General features: G+C 39.5%; 2 protein-coding genes across 4 annotated transcripts in view; both read left to right on the top strand.

Annotated features, from left to right (window-relative positions):
- The window catches only part of vamp4 (vesicle-associated membrane protein 4), a 15,558-nt gene extending 2,028 nt beyond the window's left edge, over positions 1 to 13,530 (top strand). For 2 of the 3 annotated variants that reach the window (XM_016461282.1, XM_016461283.1), the window contains exons 2-8: positions 3,374 to 3,475; positions 6,840 to 6,886; positions 7,056 to 7,106; positions 9,966 to 10,066; positions 12,101 to 12,180; positions 12,357 to 12,408; positions 12,501 to 13,530. In XM_016461282.1, coding sequence (XP_016316768.1) covers positions 3,410 to 3,475; positions 6,840 to 6,886; positions 7,056 to 7,106; positions 9,966 to 10,066; positions 12,101 to 12,180; positions 12,357 to 12,408; positions 12,501 to 12,526 — 423 coding nt within the window. In that variant the 5' untranslated portion in view covers positions 3,374 to 3,409 and the 3' untranslated portion in view covers positions 12,527 to 13,530. Of the gene's footprint in view, positions 1 to 1,477; positions 1,611 to 3,373; positions 3,476 to 6,839; positions 6,887 to 7,055; positions 7,107 to 9,965; positions 10,067 to 12,100; positions 12,181 to 12,356; positions 12,409 to 12,500 lie in introns of all 3 variants that reach the window. The other variant, XM_016461281.1, reaches the window with a different exon arrangement.
- Positions 13,531 to 18,358: 4,828 nt separating this feature from the next.
- myoc (myocilin) lies at positions 18,359 to 25,124 on the top strand. Its single transcript, XM_016461280.1, has 4 exons — positions 18,359 to 19,215; positions 22,316 to 22,381; positions 22,628 to 22,726; positions 23,299 to 25,124. Exons 1-4 carry the CDS (start codon positions 18,738 to 18,740, stop codon positions 24,084 to 24,086), a joined length of 1,431 nt encoding a protein of 476 aa, XP_016316766.1. The 5' UTR covers positions 18,359 to 18,737; the 3' UTR covers positions 24,087 to 25,124.
- Positions 25,125 to 26,346: the final 1,222 nt, after the last annotated feature.

Here is a 26,346-nt window from a genome sequence, read left to right on the forward strand (position 1 = left end):
TATCTCGATATTTTATGGGATTTTATCGATAACGATAATTAGACGATATTTTGCTGAGTGTGTTATTGTGCTGGTACCTTAAGGACTGCTGAAGACAGCTGACACTCCTAATGTTTTTAATATTCTTCATATTCTGTGTGGTGGTCAGTTAATACTGATAGAAATGTATATTTTCCAATAAGTTTAAACTGATTTTTACATTTTATGGGCATTTTTACCGTTATAAAGCCATTTTTTTTCTAAAATTGTCCATTATCTTTTAAGTCAAATTCTTACATTTAATCAGTGAATTAGAGTAATAAGACATTTGGGCTGTTACCAAGCAAATGAAATCAAATCAGAAGCTGCATCAGAAATGGGATTTATTTAGATGTATTTACACACTATTTAATGCAAGACATGAATGCATTTAACCTGCAATTACAAATGCATAAATAACGTTTTGATATATTAAACATATAACGTTGAATACTGATATTTGAAATAATTTAAAATATGAAAAAAATGCCGAAATGTGAAATTAAAACCGCCAGTAGGTGGCAGCAAGTCACTGTTAATAAGCGGTTGCAATTGAACCGAATAATTTAAACGGTTGATTCATTCAGGAAAGAAACACCGTCATGTTGCTCAGAGACGCGAAACAGCGCTGTGGCTGTGTTTGGAATGATTTTTGTTCCTGAAATTGAGCAAAAACAGGCAATATGGTGTCTAAAACGTAAGTCTCTTAATTAACTTATTGAATCAATATCACATTTGTAATCATGGTGATTTTTTGAGAAAAACGGCACTCTTCGTGTGAAATTAATTAACTATATGAAATGGTATAAATATACATTTTCTGCCCCCATGTCTTGAATTTGTGATCATTCTAAATGCATTTTAATAAACTGAATCATGCAGTGAAAGAACACACTCTAAATGCACACACACATTAGTCTACACTAGTCAACATTTGAAGTGGATCAAAACCTTTCATCAAAGTTGTCCTAAAACCAAAATGCGTTCTTGTCTTAGGACAACTTTGATAAACTTTTTTGATCCACTTCAAATGTTGACTACTATAGACTTCACGTAATGTACGCGTGCACTCTGTAGTGGTGTTTTGAATGATTTTTGCAAAATACTCGATAATGTCAAATCGCACATCGTTAAAACAACAATTACGATATTATCGCAGACGATATATATCGCACAACCCCTACATGCATGCGTGTGCATTTATATATACATAATAAATATACACGGTACACACACATATATTATGTAAACAAAAACTTTTATTTTGGATGCGATTAATCGCGATTAATCATTTGACAGCACTAAACTTAAATAAAAAAAAGTAAATATATCAGAGTGGTCTCAATGGATGATGGTTAGATTCTCTCTCTGTCTTGGCATTATTTGTTTACCTTTTCATGCTCTTTCTCTCAAACCCCATGTGTCCTTCTCTTCCCTCCCTCTCGTTCCCTGTCCCCAGCCCCTCTTTCCCCCCCTCCTGCTTTCTGGAAAAGCTCTGCCGTGCTCCTGGATAAAGGAGAAGCCTTTTTCCGACAGCTCTTCCAGCAAGAGAAGCAGAGAGCAGTCTCAGAGAGAGGACAGTGGACTCAATGGTACTAGACATGGAGATTGGATTGAGTGTGTTGTGCATCGGGTAGAGGAAGGAAGCAGCTTTGTTTTGCCTGTTAACAAAGAGAATAAATCATATTTCTTAAGAATAGCAAGAATTCATGAATGAGTTTTATGTTGTTTTTTTTTAAATAGAGGCACATCTGTTCAGGAGATCATCTATTATTTACAGGATTATGGATTATTAGCAGTGTTATGGAGTAATTCACTAAAACTAGTGAAAATGCAACATTTAACTACAACCTAATAACATTTTCAGTAGTGTGACAGTAAAATCGTGTAGCTTTTCTGGTAACAAGCTAGTATTTCCTAATCAGAGTAGTGTTACAACACTGCATCAGTGTATTATGTCACATTGTAATGTGCATTAGTCATATGCACTCTAGAATGTCTTAGTTTGAATTAGTCCTAAAACCCGGAAATGAGTTCCAGTTCCACTGTCCCAAAGTCAAGTTTTTTTTTTTTTTTTTTAATGGTTTTTGGTGAAACACCTTATATAAGGTCTGTTGTACAAAAGATCAAGATATTTTCACTTTTTATTCTACAACATACATCCTAATGTTTATACCCTAATGTTAGTTTTTACTTCTACCGATTGTATTTAGGCTTAGAAATTCATAAACATTGTGTTCATTTGTGAAGATGAGAAGGTCTTGATTAACAAAACATATAAGAATTATAAACATTTGTTGGTTACAGAGCGTATTTTTTGCAGTGAATCAAAAGCCAGGGGAAAATGGCCAACGACTTTTTGTCAAGGGAAACAGGGTGATGCTTAATTTCGAGTTGGCCTACAAAAATCTGTCATCAATGCACCGCTCTATAGTTTTCCTAGAAGTCCCTGTGCAGTCTTTTTCGCAGCACATAAGTATTTAAGTGAATATTGCTGTTATTATTATGGTTTTGTTTAAATTACATAGGCTAACTATAGAATTTGGCAAGTTACAATTTCAAAATGCCTTTTATGGTCAATGTGAGAGTGTCAATCAGAAGGTCTGTATGAGGACCTGTCATTGTAATTTCATTGGTAAGGTTTAAGCTTATATGTCTGGTAGTTTCAAGATGAAAACCTGCTGTGACTTCAAAGCTAAAGGCAACAGTTTGTAAAAGAACGACCAAATGGTTTAACAGTACATGAACTGCTGTGTGAATTTAAAGCAAATACACACTGAGGAAAGTTATGACTTTCACATCAATTGCTGGAGCTTGTCTTAAACTGCTCTGTTTGATGTTTGCCAGCAGCACATTTCAATCGGTGTGGCTAGATTGATCCCCATGACCAAACAAGTTAAATATTGCGGGGTGGTCTCTCCCCAAGTCTGAATTACGACTGGATTTACTTAAAAGTAGTGCAGCTTTTATGGCCCAGAGTTCAGTCTAATGAACTGACCAACAGACCGGTGCTCAGATATATGGCCATTATAATTGAGCTTTCTCTTAAGTCACAGTCTGGTCTAAATTAACACATAAAGAACAGATAGTTCCAGCTCTAAAATCTGATTGGATCTCTTAGCTGCTAAATGCACATCTGTGACAGTTGAATTCTGTAGTAATTCCCAGATTGCTATGGTGCTTAGCAAAAGTCAACCAAACCCATCCTACTTTTAAGCTAATGAACTATATTACATGGGCTAAAATATTATTTGGGATGAAATTATTTTATCATGTGTGAAGAAAGAGTCAGTGGAGTGACTCAAGATTTATAAACCTAGTCAATCACTGCTGTGTTTCCTGTGTTTGCCTACAGAGGGAGCCAGAGAGGGAGGAGCAGCTCGATCCCAGCATGCCCCCTAAATTTAAACGGCATCTGAATGATGAAGAGGTCACTGGTTCCATTCGCAGTGAGCGGGTAAGAGGCAACAGTGAGTCAGTTCTTACCATATAGATTACCTGGAGGTAATGACAACATGGCGATGAGAGGTCTAAAGATGCTCTTAGCTGACTAGAGCCAGACTTGCATATTTCTGCACTTTTACAACCCCATTGTGCTCCATGATCTGTTTATGTTGTTTACTGGAAGAGTAAACAGCTCTCTCCTCATGTTCCTCAGTGTCTGCAGACCACAAACAAGTCTCCTTTATATAACAGCCCATCTAAATCAGCAGTGTTCATGCTATTACACACAATCACACTCCACATTTCAACTCTGTGTTGTACAACCCTTCAGAGTTTGTTTTTAACAACGACAAGCAGTTACCACATGTCATAATAGCAGTGGATAAACTGAGGTGGAAAAGAAATTAAACAGATGGAGAGAAAAATATACAGAAAAAACTAAAATAAAATAGAACATGATTTTGCAGAAATAAACAGACATAATATGTAAACTAGATCCTTTAAATGAAAAAAAAAGTGTTTTTGGCCCATTCATAAGTCACTTCTGCAATGCTAGGGTTTTGAGGATGGTGGGGTCTCTCCTTCATTTTAAGATAATGGATTTTTTTGGCTGTTTTACTGTCCATTGGGTAAAATCTTTTTTTTTTTTTTTTTTTTTAAGAAATTGATACTTCTACTTACCAAGGATGCATTCAGTTGATCGAAAGTGAAAGTAAATGCATTTATAATGTTCATTTCAAACATTTCTATTTCAAAATAAATACTGTTCATTTAAATTTCCTATTCATCAAAGAATCCTGTAAAAATGTATTAAGGTTTTAAGTTTAAAAAATATTAAGCATTACAACTTTCTGAAGGATCATGTGACACTGAAGACTGGAGTAATGATGCTGAAAATTCAGCTTTGCATCCCAGGAATAAATTACATTTTAGATTACATTGAAACAGAAAACAGTTCATTTAATTGTAATAATATTTCACAATATTACTATTTTTTTAATCAAATAAATGCAGTTGGTGAGCATTTGAGACTTCTTTTAAAAACTTCTGAATGGTAGTGTAAGTCAAATTGCCATAACAAGTACCACTAACAATAAGTCTATTTCTGTCATGACAACTCTCGGAGGGATTGGCATGGTAATGTACATGTCAATGTTAATGTATTTGATCGTGGTGGAATAGATCTGCTATGCTGCTGCAGCAGAGCAAGTACAAAGACTTGCTACTGCCAATACATCCACAACATGCTGCTGTGAGCATGTAAGAAATATTGCTGCTGCAAATAAAACATACTTGAAATAACCCCCATATAGCATACATGAATCACCTCGTAGCAGAGCTATACATGTGGAGCTGTGGAAGGTGGAGGGTTTCTGAAGCAAGCTGCAACTGCCACGGCAAGCACTAGTCATATATTTGAATGTTGAGCAGCGAGCTCATTGGCTACCGATACAGGAGAGAACCAATCAGCTGTGCCATGTGATAATGATGTCATTAGGTCAGATTGAGTTAGACCTATCGGACTGCGCCATCTAGAGTTTCATGCCAGAACTCTGTATATTTGATTAACAAAATCAGGCACTGAAGGGAAAAGAACAGAAAATATTATTTGAAAGTATTAGGCATTAGCTCAGGCAGGGGGTAATAAACTAGCAGAGCCCTTCCCAAGAACCTGTCAGTACCGATTTCATAATTAACATTCAGCGTCTCCATCTTCTGCCAGTATTAGGGAGTCGTTTAAAAACTATTTAAAAACCCTGCCAGACCTTACAGTCAAAAGCCTGTAAGTCAATGCCAGGATATGATAACTTTGTGTATTTCACTTGGGTACAACTCCCGACTGATGTATGTTTGGGAGAATCCATTGGATGGTTCAGACTTTAGCACATCCAAAGAAAAGTCTCTTCTAATTTGCCTCGCATTGAAGCTTGAACTCAGCAACAGTGAGAAAACAAGAATGTGTAATAGAGTGAAGATGAATGTGGCTTTCCACGTGCCGGTTATGTAACACTGTTGACCGGGACCCAAGGAAGGACCTGGTAATTGTGTTTAAATATCCCCTTAGTAAAGGGCCAATTGGAAATGAGGAGTTGCAGGGTTACTTGCAGTCACAACATGAAATCTAAAGTCAGGAACTCATTTCCTTTATACTGAATCATTTATATGAATTTTCCTAAAACCCAGAAGATAGAGTCCAGACCCAAAAATGTCAGTTCCTAAAACAGCAGCTTATATATGATGATAAGAATCAATACTAAAATGCTTTAAAACCACCAGAATTTGCACTCTGAGACATTGGTAAATCTCATGAATTACCCCTAGATATTGGGCAGCAAAATAAAATGGTAGCCTAAATGTTCATCATAATTCACTTTGTTGTTTTTTTAAACATATTGTATGCATAGAAAAAAAGATGTCTATATATTCTGTCACAAATCAGTCTTTTTTTAATCAGTTTTGAAATAAATCTGACTCTTTGTAATAAATCAGTAGTTGAACTGAATCTGTTGGACAGTATATTTTAGATGTAAAAAAATTAACTTCTTTACTTTTTAAAGCACATTCCCTTCTAAAACATTGGCTATAAATGCATTTTAGCTTTAAGATGGTCACAGTTGACATCAGTAATGATTCGTGATTCTCATTGCCATTCAACCAAGTAACTTATGAACTGATGTAACATCATCCACAAACATCACAAGACTCATTGATTGTTGGAGTTGTTAAAAACAATGATTTCCTTAAATTTATATCTTTTTAATACATTAAAATGCTCAATTTATTTGAGCATTCTTTATTCTTTTGCTAAACATTTCATTTTTCTGTGGTAAGGTTGACATTAGCATGGAATTGTCCAGATGGAATTTTAGAGGAGTGTCACAGGTCTGGATGCAGTTATGGAGAGTTATACAACATTAGTCATCGAGATGTTGAAATTATCTAGTGAGGTATGTGTTAAATGTGATCAATCATGGACGTTACAACGAAACTAATGGAAGGTCAACTAGATGCCTCCTGATCTGTGATTCATTGCTCAAAAGATCAGATGGCACAAATGCTGACCAAATGGAGTTCATATCTCTTGTGCATCAGCAATGTCTCCTTGTAGGTGTTTGTGTTCTGAACGGGTTTATCTCCAGGTGAATTCCGTTCCGGGAATACTGCGTCGCATGCTGTGCCCACATTGTGCCCTTCAAAGGGTTCTGTTGTCCTTCACGTCTGGCAGACGACTGTATACTTCACAATAAGATCTTTATGAGTCTCAGTCTGGTCACTCTTATGTCAAACACCTGGTCTCAGTTCAGATGGAATTTTAGATTAAACCCAGCTTGCACCAGCTCTGACCACCCTGACACTCTCATCTTCTTAACTTGCAGAGGAACCTTCTAGAGGAAAACTCTGATGAAGAGGAGGACTTTTTCCTGTGAGTCTGTAGTTTGCATAATCATCCATGCATTGACAAATAAACAGGTCTTTAAGCAGCAATTTTTGTTTGCACGCAATTTTCCCAGCAAAGATGTTTATGACAGTTTGTTTGGTAACTAACATTTAAAAAAAATATATATATAATTATTTTTATTTTTTTTTTGCAGGAGAGGCCCAACAGGACCAAGATTTGGAGGCCAAAATGACAAAATTAGAAAGTTTGTAGGACAATTTTTTTCAGCTGTCCCAATTTTTTACTTGCTTTGCCAACATCTTCATTTTTAGCATCAAATATTTTTAGTTATGTATTTTATATTTACTAGAAATATTTACATTAACAGTAAATAATGTTTAGCAGTAGTTTTCTCTTTACTCTTTTTTTACAAAAGAATTCACAATCTACATATATCCATAAAGCTGTTGTCAGTGTTGCAGTTGAGATTTGAGCTTGAGTCAAGGCAAAGACCAGAGATGGTTGAGTCCGAGTCAAGACCAAGACGAGTAGAGGGTCGAGTCTGAGTCAAGAGCGAGACCAAACGAGGGTTGAGTCCAGGTCAAGACTGAGACCAGTAGAGGGTTGAGTCCATAGGCGCTTTCACACCAGAGGAACCTTTTCATAGTGCCTAGAACCATTGGCAGTAGTTCCTGCTTTTTAAGAAGGATCTGGGAACTAGGAACGGTTGTAGTTCTAGGAACTCCATTTCGAGGAATTAAATGAGCTCTTACTTCAGAATAGTGTCTTAAACCGTTCTATAGGAACTACCAGTGACATACATGTACACTGATTGGTCAAACGCCTACTAAAATTAAAAAGCTGTGTAAAAATATTTACTCCAAGAACATGGAAAACAGCGATAATGGCATTTACCTGTTGTCTGCAGCGTTTTGTTCTTTTCTCAGCATCAATGATATGTAAGTTGTCATAGGAGATTTAGTCAAGATTTTCATTCTCTTTCAATCGCATACATCGTGCGTAAATTCTCCATTATCACAAAACCCAAGACACACAACAAAAACAACTCTGATCACGTCATTCTCCATTCACCGGTTGTTCATGTTTGTAAATGCCATGAATAAAGATGCCGCTGACGGCCTCTTCAGAGTTCCTGCTGCCGGTGTAAATGCAACCTGGAAAATGGCCCAAGGGAGAAATTGGTTCTCTAGGAACCACCATGCTGGCTAGTTCCTAGAACTAAGTTCCTAAAACTACACGGTGCGAAAGCTCCTTATGTCAAGAGTGAGACAAGTATTTGGTTGAGTCAATACTTGACTCCAAGTCAAGACTGAGACCAGAAGAGGGTCCAGTCCATGTCAAGGCCAAGACTAGTAGAGGGTCAAGTTCGAGTCAAAACTGAGACCAGAAGAAGGTTGAGTCCATGTCAAGACCGAGACCAGTAGAGGGTCGAGTCCAAGTCAAGACTGAGACCAGAAGATGGTCAAGTCCAGGTCAAGACATCCATGTCAAGTCCGAGACCAGTAGAGGGTCAAGTTCGAGTCAAAACTGTGACCAGAAGAAGGTTGAGTCCATGTCAAGACCGTCACCAGTAGAGGGTCGAGTCCATGTCAAGGCCGTCACCAGTAGAGGGTCGAGTCCGAGTCGAGCAAGACTATGAAAATATGGTCTTGGGCATGAACTAAAGGACTGAGACCAAGAAAATATGGTCTTGGATTTGGCCTTGAGGACTGTGATCAAGGCCATGAAAATATGGTCTTGAACTCAACTGTGAACAAGTTGGTCTTGACTACAACAAAAACAGGGGCCCACTACCAAGCGTCCATGAATTTCTGCTCTTCTGATACAGCCCGGGTCCTTCCTTCAGTGTGCATCTGTAGACCATTTTATCATCAGCCAGGTGAAAGCTGTCTGATTCCTTTGTAAAGCAATATCTTTCAACAAGCTGCACAGTTTTGAGGTATCGTTATCTTAGGGTTAGGGGTTATTTTCAGAATTGAACAATTAGGGATTTCCAAATACTAGGATGGGCTCAGTTCAGAAATGTGGAGACAGATCATTTCCATTGGCAGTGTGTTGTGGAAATCACAGTTATTGACTGCGCGGGCACTGCCCACGCCATTGTCTCTTGCAGAGTTTATGTAACTCCTTATAATGACATCTGTGAAAACACCCACCCACCCACAAACATACCTCCCGTCCGAAAAGAAGGGAAGCACTATAACCATCTGGGTTTCTATGACACAACATAATATTTGCAGGCAAAAGTAAACAGCTACTCCCAATATTAAAAAATCTCTGTACTGACGTAGCTGTAGTAGCCAGACTGTGAGCCTTTCTTTGTTCTTTGTTATGAAATTTGGTACATACTAATATACTGCAGTAATTCTCCCAAGGGAAACCCAGGAGAGCTTCGCCCAGTGCAAGCAGCCACACGACACCAGGTTTACGTAACCATGCGCTGCACGGCGAAGTAACACATAAAACAATGGAATTTAATAGGGAACCCTTGGAAAGTGAAATTTCCATAATCTTTTCTTTTTTGCCTGTCCATGGAAGTCTTTTATTCTTGAGGTTACCTCATTCGTATCTGTGGGGTTTTAAAGTTGAAGGTGAACCACACATGGCAGGCACCCTCCCAGGTGCAAGAGATGTGCGAGGTTCTGCACGATTGGTCGTTTGGCGCAGATCATGGTGTGTTGTCCTAGGCTGGTATCCAGGCACAGAGTCGAGAGTTAAAACATCCTGTGCTCAGTTCATTCACAGGGTAACCTGCGTCTCAAAGCCATGCCAACCCCTTGTGCCAGGTGTATGAGAGCAGCTAAATACCTCACTAGCTATTTAGTGCGTCCTTTGCATGTCACGACTATGAGATCAAATAGTTCAAACTATTTGGATGTGTCTAGACCACGTCTAGCGAAACGTTCTCACCTCCCCTCAACATTGCAGGGTCAACAGATCGTAGTCATAATGATATCTTGGTTAATCCCGAGCGGTTCTCTTAGAAATATTAGAATCACAGACTCAAACATGTGCTCCTAAGCTGTAAAAATGTTCTGCTGAATCAATGGCAACACCAGATTGTTCCTCTCATGTTGTCTTCTCTGTCTCGATGGCCCTTCAGGGTGCAGTCTCAGGTTGATGAGGTCATTGACGTCATGCAGGAGAACATCTCCAAAGTGATCGAACGCGGGGAACGGTTGGATGAGCTGCAGGATAAATCTGGTAAGATAGACATGGACAGATCACTATGAATCATTAAGCACTTTTTGATTTGGTTGGATTCATAGGAATCAAGACAGAAATGATTCATGAAAATTTACAGATTTTGAACAGCAGATCTTCTGAAGTTAAAAACCTGTTCAAGTTTTTTCTTGATCTGGGTGGAAATATGAAGGGTTTTAAATATTAGCTCCCCAAATATTGCAGTTTAGTTTAATTCAGTTGTGCATTGCAAATCGTCCTCTGATTATTTTAAAGCATATGTGATTTATTTCAGGACCAACGCTTATATTAGCGCATGAATAGATTGGGAAGCCATGTGTAAACAAACTATTATTCCAAATCAATCATATTCAGTAGCTCACTACCCTTGACCAAACTTGACCCAGAGAACTGGGAAAGTGTTTTGAATTCCAATGCCATATGAATAAACCCTTCTGTTAGTTTCATATTTCATTATACCTGAACCTCTAGTGAGTCGGGTCCCGGGATTTGTGAACTGCCTTGGGACCTATGGGCAGGATAGTGGGTAAAATGTCCCGTGTCCCACAAGATGGTGTGGTATCTTTCTCATTTTAGGCCCAGATGTGAAAAATAAACCACCTGTGTGCACAAGATGTTTGCAGATGGTTTTGTTTTCAAGCTGATCTGAGATTAGTTACCAGTCTCATAACATTAAGTAGTGGAGTGAAATGAACTAAAGCAGTTTCAAGCACAGCGTTCCTGTGATAAAGCCACATTTCTGCTCCTGTTTTTGTATTTAGCTGTATATGAAAGCACTTTCTGAGGCGTGCATGATGATTGTGAGGCTAATGTAACAGGAGCCACTGTGTTCAGAGTTGTGAAGTATGAGCAGTTTTGCATTGATTTGATTTTAAAGAGGAAAATAAAAGAGGTGACGTGTGTTATTTCCACACTTCAGAGTTATTTTGGTTTCCATTGGTTAAGCCAGTGTGACTGTTTTAAGCTTGCTTGGGTGCTCAAATAACTTAATACACACATAATATTACATAATATTAAATTATGGTGTGATTTTAGCATGTCAGTGTTCCCAAGTGCATTAAATTCAGTGGAATGAAGTGTCAACTAATAAAAATCGTTGTCATTAATTTAAATAATGCTGTCAAAGTTAAATATAAGCATCAGATGAAAAAGTTAGATGAAAGATGATGAAAAACGTTAGTCTTGGCAACTAACTGAAATGTATAAATATAAAAATATATAACATAAATAAGTTGAAGTGTAAACTAAAATAAATAAAAATATTAGAAAAAAAAGACCAATTTTAAAATATGAATCAATCCTATAATAGTATTAATAAAAACTGGACTGGCATCGAATTGAAAAAAAAGAAAACCCTGTTTGCTGCTGAACATTTACAACATAGTTGATATAGAAATGTTACATTATGTTGTTACAGTTGTATCTTTACATGTCTGTATAAAATCAAAACAGGGCTGTTCTGAGCTCAAACCCATTTTCTTTGTTTATTATAATTACTGCAATTTGGCTTCCTTGCAGAAATTGCAATGCATTGTTTGCAAATAGAGAACAAGTAGCTTTATAGCGCAGCATCTGGAAGACATTGTCACTCATTAAAGGGAATGCGTTCCATATGTTGACTGCAATACTCTCTTTGTGCTAAAGTTGAACCTAAGGACTGATCCATAAGACTTATTTCTTGAATTTTTAAGGCTAAATGCAAAGAAATCATCTGCACCTGTGTTCTTTGTGTCTTTCTGGCTGTACACACATTCATCCTCTGCGGTATTGTTGAATGGCAGCTGGTATGAGCTCAACTTTATTGATTCTTGTTCTTGCACTAATGTGGCTGGACGTGTTTTAGTTGGTCCCACATGTTTGCAGAGATCTTAACATCCCAAAACAGCATTATGAAAGTCAGCAAGCATCTCCTGGAGACAAATATAATCCATATAAAACAATCTCAGTTGTTTAGGAGTGTTTATAGTTATATAATAATAAACATGCATGGAAGTCAACCTTAGTACTGATCCTCTTTTGTCAAATGACTTTCAGAAAGCCTTTCGGACAATGCATCGGCGTTCAGCAGTAGAGCCAAGCAGCTCCACAGAAGGATGTGGTGGAGAGACATGAAGGTGAGCCTCTATCCCGATGGCCTTAGTTGTTAAGGTTGTTGTTGTGTAAAATCACTCTTTGGCTTCAGAAACTATAACATTTTCCACATTAAATATATATATTTTCCTGAAGGTGTGCCTTTAGTCACATTGTACACTATATAATTTTTGCCTTTGGTTTTCTCTTCTATCCCCAGATGAAAATGATTATAGCGTTGGTAGTTGTCATCCTTCTTCTCATCATAATCAGTAAGTCCACTCCAGACACACTTCTTCATGCTTACAACAATTTAACCATATCCTGATTTTGCATCTTTTTGCTCTTTTTTTTTTTTTTGCAGTTCCTGTGATCCTGCGGTATCGCTAGTGTCTGGCTGGGAGGTTAGAGGCATGATGTACTCTTCCTCCCTCCTTTCCCTCATCTTTCTGCCGTCATTCCTCCGTACCAGAGGGGGCGCTGCACAGGGTTGGGCTGCCCACTGTATTTGCCTGTTTTGGCAGGGTCTGGAAACATAACAAACAGGGGCAGAGTTAAATTTGTGCGTGTACGACAACACAACGTATCAAGCTCTCAAAATGAAGGCACAACACTGGTGCAGACCAATCTCTTGTATGCGCACAAACACAATGGTTATTTTGTTGTATATGCATTCAGTAAATTCAAGATTTACTATACGCATTGAACCATGGATTCAAAATTTTAGCCCTGCATTCTGGTGGTATTTCGATGTCCTCTATATAGTTAATTAGACGTTAGAGCCTTTCTGCTTATACCATGATACCCATGTTTAACAATTAAACTGGATCCATTTCCAACATAGGTAGGTCTATGAAATACTGTCTTCTCAGGTGGGTGGGGCCAAACAGGAAACCTGATGACGTTATGCTGCACCATGCCTGTGATGTCATCATATGTTTGTACGACTCCTGTAAGTTTTAACATGGAGAAAACATTGGGCATAATGTTACTTAATATTTGCTGCTATTACCTGCTGTAATGTTTTTTGCATATTTGGCTACAAAGTTTTAATTGACTGGTTAATTCTGTTGAGTAGGTTATTCTGATATGAAGTTTATCATGAACAGTTTATCATGCTTGTAAAATGGTTTATGTAAAAATTGTAGTTATCTTCACTGGTGTAATTTTAACAGCTTGTATTGGTCAGTAATGTAATAGTTGTGTGTGATGATGATTTGGTTGACTTGCTGAAGGTGACCTGAACACACCTGTACACTTGGTTTAATCCGTATTATTTTACTGACTGGTTTTTTGGTTATTTATTTGTAAATATCTATTCCCTAAACAAGTCAGCACTGGCTTTCCATTGGGAGACTGTGAAATAATCTTGCATTTAAATAAAGTGATTTTAAAGGGCATCTTATCTGATCTGATTCATTGCATTGGAATTGAGGTGTCTTCAATTCAGGCATGATTTGACAGGATTACAGTGAGAAGCCATTTATCAAGCAAGACTCGACAATGACAAAAACTGCCTATCAGAACATTTTCTTTGGTCTTGTTCACACAGAATGCATTAAAACAGACGTGTTTTAACTGTTGTGCACTCACTTCTTTTGAAGCGTTTACCGTTCTAAAAAGGCAGTGCTCAAGTTACAAAAAGTTACACACAAGTTACTGTGCCTTGACTTTTTAAATGAAAAAACATGTTGTGTGTGTGAATTGTATGGAGCCCCTAAGTGGACATAGTAGTAGAAAAAAAATTGAGATTGGAGGGAAAATTATATTTCCATGCTTTCGTGCTGTCTGCAATGGAAGCCTGTTTCCGCCACTGAAATTACTACTTTTTATCTAGCTATTCGGACTTTTTCCCCCTCAGAATTGAGTTTATATCACGCAATTCTGAGAAAAAAAGTTAAATTCTGAGAAAATTAGTTTATATCTTGCAATTCTGACAACTCGCAATTGCGAGTTTACATCTCACAATTCTGAGAAGTCAGAATTGTGAGTTTGTATCATGCAATTCTAATAAAAAGTCAAATTCTGAGAAAAAAAAACAAATTTATATCTTGCAATTCTGACTTAACTCACAATTGTGAGTTTATATCAGAATAGTGAGAAGACAGAATTGCGAGTTTGTATCACGCAATTCTGAGAAAAAAGGTCAGAATTACTAAATGTAAACTCGCAATTATGAGAAAAAAGTCGCAATTACCTTTTTTTTTTTAATTAATTGGCAGAAACGGGCTTCCATAGTTTCCCCAAGAAACTCTGAACGTGGAAGTTTTGCGAGCGAATGCAAAATTTCAGAGGATCACATATTTTTGCAAGCGAACGCAAAGTTTCTCCGAAGAACGCAGAAGTATTGCGAGCGAATGCAAAGTTTCTCAGGAGAACCCAATCCTTTCGGGAGAGGATACAAAAATTTTGTGAGTGAACACAAGCATTGAAATACTTACGGGCTCCACAGAATGGCCCTTAACTCTTGTTTTCATGACTTCCCTGTTGGAAAAACCAGCATATGCTGGTTCGGTATGTTTTGAAGCTGGGATGCTGGTTTGAGCTGGTCCTTTGCTGGTTTAAGCTGGTCCTTTGCTGGTTTATGCTGGTCCTTTGCTGGTTTATGCTGGTCTTAAGCTGGTCGGACCAGTTTAGGACCAGCACATGACCAGCATAAACCAGCAAAGGACCAGCTTAAACCAGCAAAGGACCAGCTCAAACCAGCATCCCAGCTTCAAAACATACCTAACCAGCATATGCTGGTTTTTTCAACAGGGTTAGCTGATGCGTCAGTGGGTATATGGAACATATCTTGATTCCCATTTTATATACTACCTCCAAATAATAACAGCGTAACTGTTGACCTGAACTATACTTACCAAGGCAAATGGCTTGTCTTCACTAACAGTTTTTGTTTCACATTTATGGTTTATTATTAAATACTTTTTATAGCACGCACAATGTATTGTATTTCCGTCTTTAAAGTTGAAAATCAACTCCCTGGTCAGCCCTTAAAAGTTCTCATTCAAACACCAGCTCTGAGTTTTACTCCTTAGGTCTGTTTTCATTCCCCTTTAAGTATCATTGCATTCCTCACACTGAATTACTTTTCTTTCAGTCTTTTATCCCTCTTTTCCTGCATTTTTCTAAACTTTGTCTGTTCTTCTCATCTCAGTCATGCACTCTGGTTTCCATGTGTTCATAGCAAACAGCTTCACTCTATCTGTACTGACCATTGGACAGAAACAGGCAAAAAGTACTGTAGTAGGAGATGAAATATCAGTGAGCATGCAGTATCCAAGGCTTTCCCATACTCCCCCATCCCTGTGTGGCTCATCACTTCCAGTGAAGTCGTAATGTATCAGAAAAGAAAAGTTCAGTGCAAGTAATAACTAGATTTTTTTTGCAGGTGCAAAAATCACCATCACTATCAGCTATGTGATTATAGGGTGTTGGTGGTTTCTGACTAACTTGCTGAAGTCTGGGTAAAATTTGTAATTCTGATCCAAGCATGATATCATAATGTTTTATGCATGTATGGATGGAAATATTTAACTTGCATGTTGTTGGAGTGTCACGTTGTTCTGTTTTGTGTCAGCAAATTCCCCAATCAGTCTTTAATGAGAGATGCTCTTCATGTCAGCGATTAGTTACATAACTAAGGTTCTTCCGTTCACTCCTCATGCAAGATGTCTTAATTGTGTGTGTGCATCCTACTCAAACCAGGCTTTGATCCTTTACAAACACAAACAGACATTTTAGTCCTTTTTGCATGTTGTCTCAGACTTTTGCGAGACTGGAACGTGCATGTGAATGGAGAGATGTATGTATAGTTGCACAGTCAATAAATGCTATTGAAGACTTGTTGCAGATCTACAGTTCTGAACTTGCTGGAAATCTCTTCAATACTCAGAAACAAAAGGCCCAGAAGATATGTTTTGTGCTGTTTTGAGACAGCTATCATAAATCCAGAATCCGATGTTTGTATGGAGTTTGTAAAAGACATAAGTGGGATTGCAGATATTGACTGGATAGGTGGAGAGAATGTTAAAGAATTGCATTGACTGAAGGAATGTAAGCTTTGATTCCGCACCATCCTTCAAAGTCAGCATCTCCAGTTACTGCCATAGATTGTGCGTTTGACATGAAGGATTTAGTTGGACATGATTTGTGAGCATGGTCTTGTAAATACACAGTGTTTCTGGTAAATGTCTGTTTTCTGCAATCTCCCATAAATCTGATGTGGTAATAGATGAAATAAAGCTGAGAGCTCTGATGGTGGTCCTGAAGAATGGCCAGAAGGTTGCAAGCAAAGGTGTTGAAAACAAAAATAAGATGTTAAAACTTGCATTCCCACTTAAGACTAATGTCATAACATTATATAACAAAATCCAAGTGGCATTGATTTTAGGACCTCATGCACTTTTCAAGCAAAACATCTCACAAAAACAAGCTTGACAGATTATAAAATAAGATATTTGCACAAAAAAATGATTCTTGTAACTAAAATTAAGGTTGAACCATTGATGTCACATGGACTATTTTAATAATGTCCTTACTACCTTTCTGGGCCATGAGCGTGTCAGTTGCGTTGCTGTCTGGAGGGTCAGAAAGCTCTCGTATTTCATCAAAAATATCTTAATTCGTGCTCCAAAGATGAATGAAGGTCTTACAGGTACATGAGGGTGAGTAATTAAAGACATCATTTTCATTTTTGGGTGAACTATCCCTTTAAGAAAGAATGTTTATGAGCACTGTCAGGCCCTGTCCACACGAACGCGGGTATTTTCAAAACCGCAGCTTTTTCTATGCGGTTTGGCCGTTCGTCCACACGCAAACGCAGCACCAGGTCACTGAAACCGAACATTTTTGAAAACTCCTGCCAGGGTGAAGATTTTCAAAAACTCTAGTTGCAGTGTTAGACAGCGAAACCGGAGATTTTGGCTTGTGACGTCAGAGCACGTGGTGTTATCTCCGCCTACTGGAAACTTTTTCAGGCTTCTGATTGGCCAACATGGCTTTACGGTTGAGATTATATCGCCACCTGTTGGTTTGGCATGCTCTTGACAGCGCTTCATAGCATGCTTTTGTGTTTTCATGTGGACGGAGATATTTTTAAAAACGGAAGAAGGAAAAAATACCTGTGTACGTTTGGACATAGTCTCAGAAGCAAGGAAGAGTGTGTACCAGTAAGGTATTTGTATTACTAAATTTCACAGAAGACTTAGCTGGGCAAGAAATTCAGACATCTCATGCAAACACAAACAAAACAAAACAAATGGCCACCATGAAGACCGATTTCAGTCCTGAACCATCTGTGCCATATTACAGATAAATGAGTGTGAAGGTGTTTTGAGCCAATGTTTACGGAGCAATCTAACAAAAACAAGTGACAGACTTACTGAGAGAAAATGAGGTGATGAACTGTGGAGAGGAGAGGAGAGGGGTGAAAATTGCAGTTGCATGTCATAAGTAGATGAGAAAAAGAAAACTAAATATCAAGGGATTGTGAAGGTTGGTGACAGAACGAGAAATGGGCAAGGGAGTATGTTGATTCTGAAGACTGAACATTGATCTGTTACAAATGCCATCATCAAGCATGTAACATTTCAAACAAGCATTGACCTCTGCTACTGTTTGCGTCACGTTCTGACCCCTTTAGCTAAACGCCACATGTAAACCAACACTGCAGACCTCCCCCATAGCCTGTCCGGTAGGGGTAACTATATCCAAACTTACTCCCCCTCTTAGCAGCCTGTCTTGGGTTCCCCATAGCGAGATCCCTGGCTGTGAATCACCAGTAGCAAACCGATAGGTCCACATACACTGCGACACCCAAATTAGAAAGCAGCAGAAAGGTATGCACTCCCCCAGTAGTCACCTTCTGAAACTGTCACACACACTTAGCTCGTTTGTTAGGTACATTACTTAAGTAATCACTACAATACCCAGTGGGAAAATTAAATAACACTGGGACAAAAACCCCTGTGTTCACCTGTGGTCGCCCTTGCATTCCTAGACACAAAGCTAAACAAACAGTACACAATCCATCCCACACATGCTCTGATATGCCCTCCAAGAGGAGGTGGCAAATACAGAAATCTGGAAAGATCTTTTTGTTGGGGCAATCCATCAAGCACATAGCATCCCTCCTTTTCTTCCGTCCCTCTTTCAGTCTCTCTCGCTCCTTCCCTCCCTCCTTTTCCTCCCTGACTGTATAAATATGTCCCAGCTCAATGTGCCTGGACTCAGAGAAACTGCCTCCAGACCTGAAGACACAAACTGTGGGATCACAGACATCAAAGCGAGACATCAACCACCAATCAAAACAAGGCGCTCCAATCAGTCCCTCAACTGAGAGAAAGTCAGTGGGAACGGAAGATTGAATAGACTCAGGTGAGAGGTCATTAGTGGATGCCAGAGAAGTGAGCGGCTCTGGTTACGCTTGTGAGGTAAAATAGATTAGGAAGGAATAGATTAGTGCCGGAGCTAAAGAGGACAGGGCAGACAAGTGATCCACAGAAAGAGTAGATTCACCTCTGCGAAAACCACCTTCCTGGAGGAAGAACATCAGATAAAGACAGAAAGAAGTTTCCAGGTATCTGTGGTCCAGCTTAACATGTGGTTTTTAGCTATGCTGTGGGCTTCCTGCCTGCTGATGGGCACCCATGCTCAGGGCAGCGCTAGTTTTCGCCGGGCGAATGCCGGCAGTGGACGTTGCCAATACACCTTCATGGTGGACAGCCCTACAGAGGCCAGTTGTCCATCAGCAGGTTCAAGTCCCGAGATGGAGGCCCTGAAATCTCGCCTGGGGCTGTTAGAGGCACTGGTCGCCCGCCTCGTAGGAGGGGAAGCCATGTCAGAGGCCTCACAGGGCTCCGGATCTCAGTCAGGCCTCCAGGATGCATACAACCAGGTGATGGGGGAGAACGCCCAGCTCCAGAGAGAGAAGCAAAGACTGGACAGACAGGTTCAGGACCTGCAGCAGAGGTTGGAAGAGCTCCGCCAGGAGGCTGAGAGGTTGAGGAGCAGAACCTGCATGCAACAACCTCCTCCAAGAGTGCCCCAAAATGACAACAGCTTCAGACCAGGATCAGGTGAGTACTGACAACCAAGCACCAAATTGTCTTTTGGCTATGGTTAGCCAAATGTTCCCTACCTTATATATTTGTGTTGTGCATTCCTAGACAAAATTTGCAGAAATTGTACAACGACTTGTCACTGGGGCAGTACCCTCAAAGGGACAACTTTGTACCTTGTTTCACAGTGGTACCATAAGTGTGCATATAATTACCTTAGTACTCTAAGATGCTAAAATGTATTCTTTAGGGGAAAATAAGGTACAAAGGTGTCCCTTTGAGGGTACTGTCCCAGTGAAAAGCCGCTGTACCCATAAAGGTAAAAATTCTGACATTGTGTACATTCATAATAAAGTGTGAAAGATTGCCAATACCTATTTTGTTTTGTTACTATACAGTCCAATACTGGTAATGATGGAAACCTTTATCTGCATGATGTTGTTTGTGAACATATTTTCGTAAACTAACTTGTAATCTGGGTTACTAAAATGTTTAGAACAACTGAGCCGTGACAAGTAAATAGGTGTGGTGTCTGAGAAGGTGGAGGGAGTGAGCAAATTGGCATGCCAGTCACTGGCACCATGGAAAAGACTCATACGGTTTATGTGTGCATTTCCATAGTTATATCTGCCTGGAAGTATGAATCATATTTTGGGTGAGCAGGTCATTGTGTTCATTTTAAAGCAGGAGGGAACAGAATAGTTAGATCAAAGATGAACTAGGTGACAACCCCCTGTCATAGCAAGAGCAGGGCAACAGAAGCAAGAGACATGAGGGTGTTGGGGCAAGCTACTGAAGCAGTAAAACATAAGTACTGTGCTAATACTCAGCAGTAAAGTCTTACTGACAGCTCCCAGCAGACCGCTGACGGATGCTGCATGAGGAGGGGTGGAGGTCAGGGGTAACTGATCCCAACTGGAGTTGTTAGTGCAAGTGTTGGTACCTTAAAAACGGTTAAGCTTTACTGACATATTCTGTTAACAAAAATAATATTTAGGCAAGCAGCCAAGTTGCTAGCATGATGTAGAGTATGATGCCACAGTTCTGTGATCCACCTCAATTTCCCAAATGAATTTTCTTTTATCAAGGTTATTTCTCCCCACCAGCTTCTCTTTTCCATGTCCTGCCATATTTGACATCTGTTCTACTTCTCACACTGACACCTGTGATCAGCACCACAGCTCCTCACATCTGCACCATACATCATGTAAACATGAAAAATAAAGATGGAGTTTAATAAGACAGAGGAGAGAAGCAGTGGACTGTGGAGACCCTCTTTGCAAAAGGAAGACCGATTCTGGCTCTTTGAGATTAAAAAGAAAACAGGCCATCTGTCTTGCACATCCTCACCCTCTTGGATTCAGTGTTTTTCTTGCAGGTTTACAGTCCCTTTAGCACCATAAATATCCTAGCATGTAAACGTACACTCTCAGAAAGGGGCGGAATAAACAGTAATTTAGCAGTGGGTATAAAAGCTTTATTTACATGGGCTAATAGCAAGGTTCAAAGGTGCCCATAATACATGTTTATGTTGCCCTGTTGTTTTGGACTAACACTTAGCAGTGTGAATGTAGTGTCACACAAAAGCAAAGATTTCCAGGTACTGTTGCTGTTGTAGAAATGCACTTTTTGCACAATGCACAATTTTAATTTAGTATTAGGGTACTGATGACTACAATCTTTATCTTATGTGAATGTACATTGTTTAAAATGTATAATTTTTCAAAAGTACTATTTATTTAAGTGTAAAACATTTTAATGAGGAAAAATGACAGAGTAGTGAAGCTGAACACAAACAGTCCTTGCAATGAAAAAAGATTAGGAACCTTGTGCCATTCGGCCATGTGGATGTTGTCAGTGTCACCTCATTAAGTACGAACTTATAAATGTGTAATCCTGATGTCTTGCCTCTGGAGATTGAACTGTTTTGGAAATCTTCCCTTGGATATTTTAAATGAAAGGAATTCTCATTTAGAATTATAATAAGCGTTGGCATCTGCTTCACAGCCTAGAGTTGCAAAACCCAAAAGCATTTAAACATTACAAAAAAAAAATGTCAAGATGTCAAAGTCTTCAAGATGTTAGACGGGACGGCTCTTGCAAATAAATTAGCCTGCAACACACTACCAGCTGGTCCAGAGGGTTCTTGAAGTTCTGCTTGATCTCTCCGGGATCCATTAGGCATGTTATACAGATAAGCAAACACCTGAAAAAAAAAACCTTGGGAATTACATGCTTTTGTTGTCTTGTAGTGACGCATAGGCCTGTGTTCATGAGCATGTGTTGATTACAGGGATAAAGGACAGTACCTACAGACCCTGCCACTGCAGGTCTGAGCAGGCTATCATTGGCAGCAGCCCTTTTTAACCCTCGTCACAGCAATCAATCAAAGTCAGCTTCCAGATGTTCATGTCTCAAAGTGTAGTCTGGGCCATTATAAAACCCTGTAAACATGTTAGCACATGATCAGACTTTAATGATAATGTGGCACCATAGTTTGTCATAGGGCCTAACAGAGGTAATTTAGTCCTTGGCAATAAAACGAAGGGAGTGGGGATAATGTAAGTGTGAGTTGTTCAGGTCCGTTTTGCATTTTTATTGGGACCAATCAAATGTACATAATTTCAAACAAGTTACCCCTTCTCAACCGTCTTCCACTGTTTGATATTTTTACATCAGAAAATGACACACATTGGCTTTAAAATTTTTCGGTTTTTGTTTGAGATTGTTAACCAGGGAGTGTGTATTTGCACCCTGTTGGAGTGCACGTCTGAGTTTCGGATGTGTAATGGGAGGTCTGGAGTCTGTCAGGCTCAGGGACAGCTGGGAATCTACTCAGGGCTGTTTATTTCCTTCTGTTAGATTCCTGACTGTCAGTAGAGCTGCCAGTCCCACAAAACCATGCAACATACCTCTCTTAGGCAACTCAGGATCAATACCAAGCCCTACTCAACTTGTTTAGACTTTTGTTATGGCACTCTGGGATACCAGTGGTACCGGTGGTTGATTATCTCCTTTTAACCAGTCTATCTTCACATTATCTGGTTTCTCTAGACTGCAATTAAGGTACCGTAAACATCCCTAGACCATAACAGCATCATGTGTCTTTGCCTTTTAGGACCTGCACTCTCCCACCTAGTATCAAGGCCTGGGAACACACAAGGAGACAAAAGCAGTTTAAGAGGTATGGAGTAACAAGGGTAAAGTTACACTAGCAGAGAACAAACTGCACCACCATAATAGATGAACCCCCTTCCGTACTGCACAATGGAAATGGTCTTCCAAACAAGAGTTCTTTGATATTCTGATTGTGATGTCATGGTCACTAGTTGCCATTCTTACAGTGAAAGCTTGACAAATGTAGACCTCAACACCTTCACAAGCACGTCTCAATTGGGGTATGTGAATTTCTGTCCTCTTGCTCTCCTAGATCCAGCATGGCATCACGAGAATCCTGGATACCAGGAGCTGACGGCTGTAGTCACTGAGGTTTCTGCCCCAAATCTGGAAGGTCCAGCGGACATCTCAGGTGAGTCACACCCTAACCCTAGCCTTTCACTCAAAAGTGACACGATCTAGTAAATGTCCTCCGACACTGTCAAAGCATATTGATGTATAAATACATCATGCCCCTACATCTCAGCTGCCTGAAAAAATGACACTGTGCACATAGTATTCATTCCTGCTGACAGCACTAACACAAATACTGCTATTTTTACCAATTCATTTGCGTCTAAAATAATCTAGTTTATAAAAGGAGCTGCGCATGTTTAGTAAGGCGCCAAAATGGTAATGCGAATCACTTGATAGGACCATGTTTCTAAAGATATCAAGGTTCAGGTTGTTCCCAGGAAGTCCTTTGAATTCTGCCAACCATCCCTTCCCCCAGTACCTCTCTCTTACAGGGTATTTTAGGAAAGTGGAAGTTATGCTTCTAATCTTTTACACTCAAAGGAATGGTAGGACAAGGGGTCCTCTCTTTCACCTTTAGCAGATTTTGGTTTGATGGGATCTCCTTGCAACCTGTCACTGGCTCCATGTGCAATCTCATTTTAAAATCATTTGGTTTTCCAACAATTGTCCAATCTCTTGATTTTTCAGGCTGTGGTGATCTGGTGTGGGTACAAGAGCCTGAGGTGCACCGCAAGGCTGACAGCATTGCTGGTAAATACGGTGTCTGGATGCAAGACCCAGAAGCTAAAGAACCTTATGGTCCAGAGATGGTGTGGCGCATAGATGCCGTAGGGTCTGAAGTGCGTCAACTCTTCGGCTATGAAAACATGGACCAGCTGTCACGTGGTTTCCCCACTAAAGTCCTCCTCTTGCCAGAATCTATGGAGAGCACAGGCGCCACCATGTACAGAGGCTCCTTGTACTACCAACGTAGGCTCAGCCGCACCCTTCTAAGATACGATCTACTCTCTGAGAGTATTGCTGCCCGCCGTGATCTTCTCCATGCCGGCTTCCATGGCCAATTCCCCTACTCCTGGGGAGGGTACACAGACATTGACCTGGCATTAGATGAGAATGGTCTATGGGCCATATACAGCACCAACAAAGCCAAGGGTGCTATTGTCATCTCCCAGCTGGACCCTCACAACCTGGAGGTGAAGGGAACCTGGGAGACTAAAATCCGCAAGACATCCGTGGCTAATGCTTTTATGATCTGTGGCAAGCTGTACACGGTTGCTAGTTACACCTCACCAAACACCACCATAAATTACATGTATGACACCGCAACCAGCCAGGGTAAAATAATCTCAGTGCCGTTCAAAAACCGCTATCGCTACAACAGCATGGTAGACTACAACCCAGCGCAGAGAAAGCTATATGCTTGGGATAGCTTTTACATGGTATCTTATAATGTGAGACTAGGCAAGCAGGAGTAAAGTGAAGACATCAGCGTAAATGTCCATATCACCCAGCTTATAGATGCATTTTGTAATGTTTTAATATTTTACCATCTGGAGGGACAGCTATTTTTGGATTTACTGGAATTCAAGACAATGATAGACAACTGGACAAGAATCAACTATAATTATGGTGATAACATTATTCCTAGCACCAGCAGTAGGTATATATAATGAATACAGCAAATATAACATTTTCCTGATCATATTCATTTAAGCACAAAGACTTCTACATAGACTGTTATTTTCAAGACAGACAGTAAACATACCAGTGACAACATTGCACATCTTCACATTAAAACAATTTCTATTTTTGCATCTTTAAATGCTATAAAAGATATTCCTTTGACTAACAAATTCCAAAATGGATAGAGTATATCAGGTTTTTAATAAATTGAGGCCACATTTACGTCCTCAGTGATTTTGTCCACTTAACATGTTAATAGAGAAATTATTTTTCTACCTTTTAAGTAATGTCTCGTCTTTTTTGTGTTTACGGCACTGAAAAATTCAAGGAAGGGGGAAAATATAATGGCATTACAATAGGCCTGCCTCTTGATTGATAGATTGTACAGAGGTATGCAACATTAAAAACCATAAAAACTTTGCTTGTTGTGTACATGCTCTAATCCTTACCTAATCATGCTATCGTAACTCTGTATATGTTGAACATTTTCCCTTCTCTCTTTTGAATTTGCTTGGGAAGACTTGGGTGCTGCTTGAGATGTTAAGATTGGAATCTTGTGGCTATGGAAGTGTATTAACTTATATGAAAATAAAGATTTAAAAAGTCTCCTTTTCTTCCGTTTTGCATACATGCACAGAGGTATTTGAATGAACTCATTACCTCAAAACCAAAAAAACTGACATCCCAACCACAGCTCATTTTTACAGCATATTATTTTATTAGTTTCTGTAACCAAACCAGGAGAATGTAAATAAGACCTTACATATTTTAATACAGCGATTTACCCCCTGTACAAGTAAAACAAAAACAGAAATCAAAAGAAAAGAAAAAAAATCAACTCCCTCTCCTCCCCTTCTGTTTGTAGTTTCTCATTCCTACTCAATTCAGGCCTTTGGTCACCGTACAGAGTAGTCCAAAACGTGGTAATCTCTGTTCAAGACTTATCACCTTTGCCCCAAACCCCCCACTGAGTCTGGTAGCCTCACACTTGATGTCTCTTTTAAACTTGCAGCTACGCTCTTTAGCACTGAACCTAAATTGCTTGACCACTCACCCCAACCCAAACCTCGCCCCTCCTCTGCAGTGATTGGTCAGGAGAGTCAGAGCTGGTCAGCAGCATGGTTGGGAGCTGTGTGGAGAGGCTGGAAGGTGAAAGAATGGAGTTATAGAAGTGGGCGTGTCTACATCTGTCTAAATTCACTGAAAAGGGGAGGGGCTTAAGCTTAGGACACATCAAACATAGGCCTGGTCTGGAGAAACCGTTTACAAAAAAAGAAAATATTCCATCATAATTCTACTATCTGTTGACCAAGCTGAGCCATTTTTGTCAAAATCATATATATTCATCTTAAAAGGATTCAGGTCTCTTGATGCCTAACCTTTGGCTAAAGATTCAAGGGTATTTTGCACACACGCAAACACAGTCTTCGATTCTTGAGACTGAGAAGGCAAGAGGGAAGGCTCACAGTGGAGACTGCAATCGATAAATTAATTGGATACATCGGTAATCAACTCCTAATCTGCTGAAATAATGTTCTATGTATTGTTAAGGTCAATACACATGGTTGAAGTCAAAGTAAGTGTGAGTGCCGGTAATGTTGCGAGAGGTGTACACACATACACACTATAAAAGGTATGCGAGAGTGTGTGTGTGTAGACATTTCATTGTATCTTTATCACTGTAATTGAAACGTTGCGCGAGAACATGAGCAAAAAAATTAAATCATGGGGGAAAACATCTTCAATCAATCAATCAATCAAAATTGCCTGCCTGCCTAAAATGTGTTTCTCTACATGAGGAAATGAGAAAGTAAATCATATTGCTATACAAATGGCATTCTCAGCAGCAAGTGTAATTCATGTTGATGTCTACCTTCATTGTTCACTGAGGATGTACAGTTCACACAATGGAGGGGCGCTTTCTCTGTAATGCCAACCACAGCGGAGGAGAGAATGGATGGACTGATAAAAGGATGAGGAAAATGGGCACAGCAAGTGTGAGAGAAATGCACAGCACCTTGTAAAATTAACATCCATCACTCTACTTCCCTA

Source organism: Sinocyclocheilus anshuiensis, unplaced genomic scaffold (assembly GCF_001515605.1).
Source record: "Sinocyclocheilus anshuiensis isolate Anshui unplaced genomic scaffold, SAMN03320099.WGS_v1.1 scaffold400, whole genome shotgun sequence".
Taxonomy (NCBI): domain Eukaryota; kingdom Metazoa; phylum Chordata; class Actinopteri; order Cypriniformes; family Cyprinidae; genus Sinocyclocheilus; species Sinocyclocheilus anshuiensis.